General features: G+C 37.9%; 1 protein-coding gene across 1 annotated transcript; it reads left to right on the forward strand.

The window, feature by feature from the left end:
• Window positions 1-438: 438 nt before the first annotated feature.
• Window positions 439-1,913, forward strand: LOC121966311 (PH-interacting protein-like; the record flags this gene model as incomplete). Its single annotated transcript, XM_042516414.1, has 3 exons — window positions 439-521; window positions 623-734; window positions 1,852-1,913. Coding segments are annotated over 3 exons (257 nt in total), but the record flags the coding sequence as incomplete, so codon positions are not given.
• Between the last annotated feature and the right edge of the window lie 869 nt (window positions 1,914-2,782).

The following is a 2,782-nucleotide window of genomic DNA, read 5'->3' on the forward strand; positions in this document are numbered from 1 at the left end:
ACATAAAATAGACATAATAAGAAAGGTCAGGTAAATAAGGTCAGGGTAGTTGCTGATTCCAGGGTATCAGGTCTGACCAAAATGTCCTATTCTTCACTGAACTTTTTCAGTGTTTTTCTTTCCAGCAATATGCAGGTTTTCAGTGCCGACAGAGTTTGAATGTATTCTCTTAAGCACTCTGTGGCTCCCTCTGCTCACTATAAATATGAACAGTTCTTACTTAATTAATTCTCATCTCAACTCAAGACAAGACAGTAGCTATAAAACATTTAATTTAGAAATCTTGACTGATATTATAAAGCAGAGACTGTTATGGGAATGCTAAACTGCTACTTTCAGTTTTGTTTTTGATCTGTTATTCTGTTTATTTTGTTTAGTTTTTTTTTTATTTCCGTGCTTTGTTGCAGTTTTAATGACTTCATTTTTGTCTCGTTGCAGGTACCACGACATGCCTGATGTAATCGACTTCCTGGTTCTGCGGCAGCAGTTTGACAACGCCAGAAAGAGGCAGTGGAGTATCGGTCAGCCGATTTTTTTTTTTTCTTGCTTGTTTCCAGCTCGCTTTCTGCAGTCGACTGTTGTTCTCTCGTAAAGATCTGACCTAACTGTGATGTGTGCGCAGGTGACAGGTTTCGGTCAGTGATTGATGACGCCTGGTGGTTTGGGACCATCGAGAGCCAGGAGCCGTACCAGCCTCAGTATCCCGACAGCCTGTTTCAGTGCTACAACGTCTGGTACGATCACAGCTTTGATTTACTCTTTTCAGAGATGCACAGTTAAAAAAAGCAGGTTTGATCAAAGCCCTGCACAATCTAAGCTCACCTAAGCTACCTTTAACTCTATTTAGAGCGGTGGTAGGCCATTCTGATAGACATTTTTTCACTTTAAATTGACCTACGCTACATTTAACTCTATTTTTTTAGGTGGTAGGCGATTCTGATAATTTGTCCCTGATAAAATGACCAACTCCACATATGACTCTATTTATGTAGGTGGTAGGCCTTTCTGAATGATTGAATGAATGATAATGAAGATACTTTATTAATCCCCGAAGGGAAATTTAACTGTCAACTAAAAAAACGTGTAAACATTAAAAATTAAATAGACATTTGTAGCTGTCACATTGGCCTTCTCTGCATTAAACTCTGTTTATACAGGTGGTAGGCCGGTCTGAAACCTGTACGCACCCTGGATTGTTTTGCAAAGTGCAACTGTCAGAAAAATGCACCAGAACTGATAAAAGGAATTGATAATGTCGGGATACAATTATGATGGATCAGACCATTTGAAACCAATTCGTGATTCCCACTCCCGAACATTTCACTTCTCCTGGTGAGACCTGCTGGCACTGAGCGGGTTTTAAGACCTGACCTTCCACACTGACAGAAAGAAAAGTGTTTCATGGAAACTTAACATGTAACGGTAATTTGTCGAATCGGACAAACTCCAGGCATCTGACACATCCTCTCAAAACACTCATTAACTGCACAAACACCTCATGGCTTAAATCATTCAGGAAATTTTATAAAACAATCATGGATGACAGTTTGAATATGACATTTACAGCAACGCCAACTAACACTGCCCTTTGTTTTGCTCAACTTTCATTATCGGTGACATTCCAATTGGAAACGTTAATCAGCATATTGTCTGTGTGAGTTAGTTTTTCTCGTCAACAGCGAGCGCTTAAGGTCACGCGTTATTTAAAAAAACTTTGTTAAGAGAATAACACCCACTTTTGGAGGAGAGCGTCAGCGAGGGCGACACGCGTCACCTGTGCAAATAAAAAGAGAAATTGCAAACACAACGTGATGATGCTGATGATTCATGTCAACACTGTTTCCCCTCCAGCTGGGATAATGGAGACACAGAGAAGATGAGTCCTTGGGACATGGAGCCCATCCCTGACGATGGTAAGTCTCTCGAACACACCCACACACACATTTAACCCTTTCAAACCCGGAGCGACATCAGTGAGATACTTATGTATAGTCAGTATATTTCATACAGTAGCTGGTGTTCGGTGCTCCAGGTTTGCAGAAACAGACGCAGTCCCACAGAGGCTGACATCAAAACGGATTTTAGCTACTTTAAAAAAGGCCCACCGAAAACATCTACATCAGTCTAAGTGGACCACCAGCTGCTGTATGTGATACAAGGGCTATACTTTTTTGACTTTTGTAAAGTGTCTGGTTACCTTGAAAAGCTCTCTATAAATAAAATTATTATTATTATTATAAGTGTCTCATACAGCCCCACTTCACAAATCCCAAACCATCCCTTTAACCCTTTAAAACCTAAAGAAATTGGTTTTATTGCTTTTGAAAACATGGGAAAAATGCAATCAGCAACTTTGCAAGAAACGTCCAGCAAATTGCAAGAAAATAGAAAAAGGTGACCCGAGAATTACCTGAAAATTAGTTTAAAAAAGGGGGTAAAATTTAAAAAAGAAAGGGATGAATGTTACAGGAAAAAAACATACATGTATGTTTATTTTTTATTTTCAGCACTTTTCTCATTTGACTTTGTTTTACTTTTTATTTTTTTGCTTATTTGTGGGAATTGTTTAGTTTCTTTTAACCAACTTCTTGCAAATTTTTAGGCCATGTCCAAATAACCTAAACATTAGCCAAAACAAGCAAAAAATTACAAGAAATTACAAAAAAATTACCAAAACGAAAGATAAATAAAAAACAAAGAATTTAGCTGAAAAGTGCTTAAAATAATAATAATACTTCTGTAACATGGTTTTGAACAAATAATTATGGTAATTATAGTTTTT

This window comes from Plectropomus leopardus, unplaced genomic scaffold (assembly GCF_008729295.1).
Source record: "Plectropomus leopardus isolate mb unplaced genomic scaffold, YSFRI_Pleo_2.0 unplaced_scaffold23954, whole genome shotgun sequence".
In the NCBI taxonomy this organism is placed as follows: Eukaryota; Metazoa; Chordata; class Actinopteri; order Perciformes; family Serranidae; genus Plectropomus; species Plectropomus leopardus.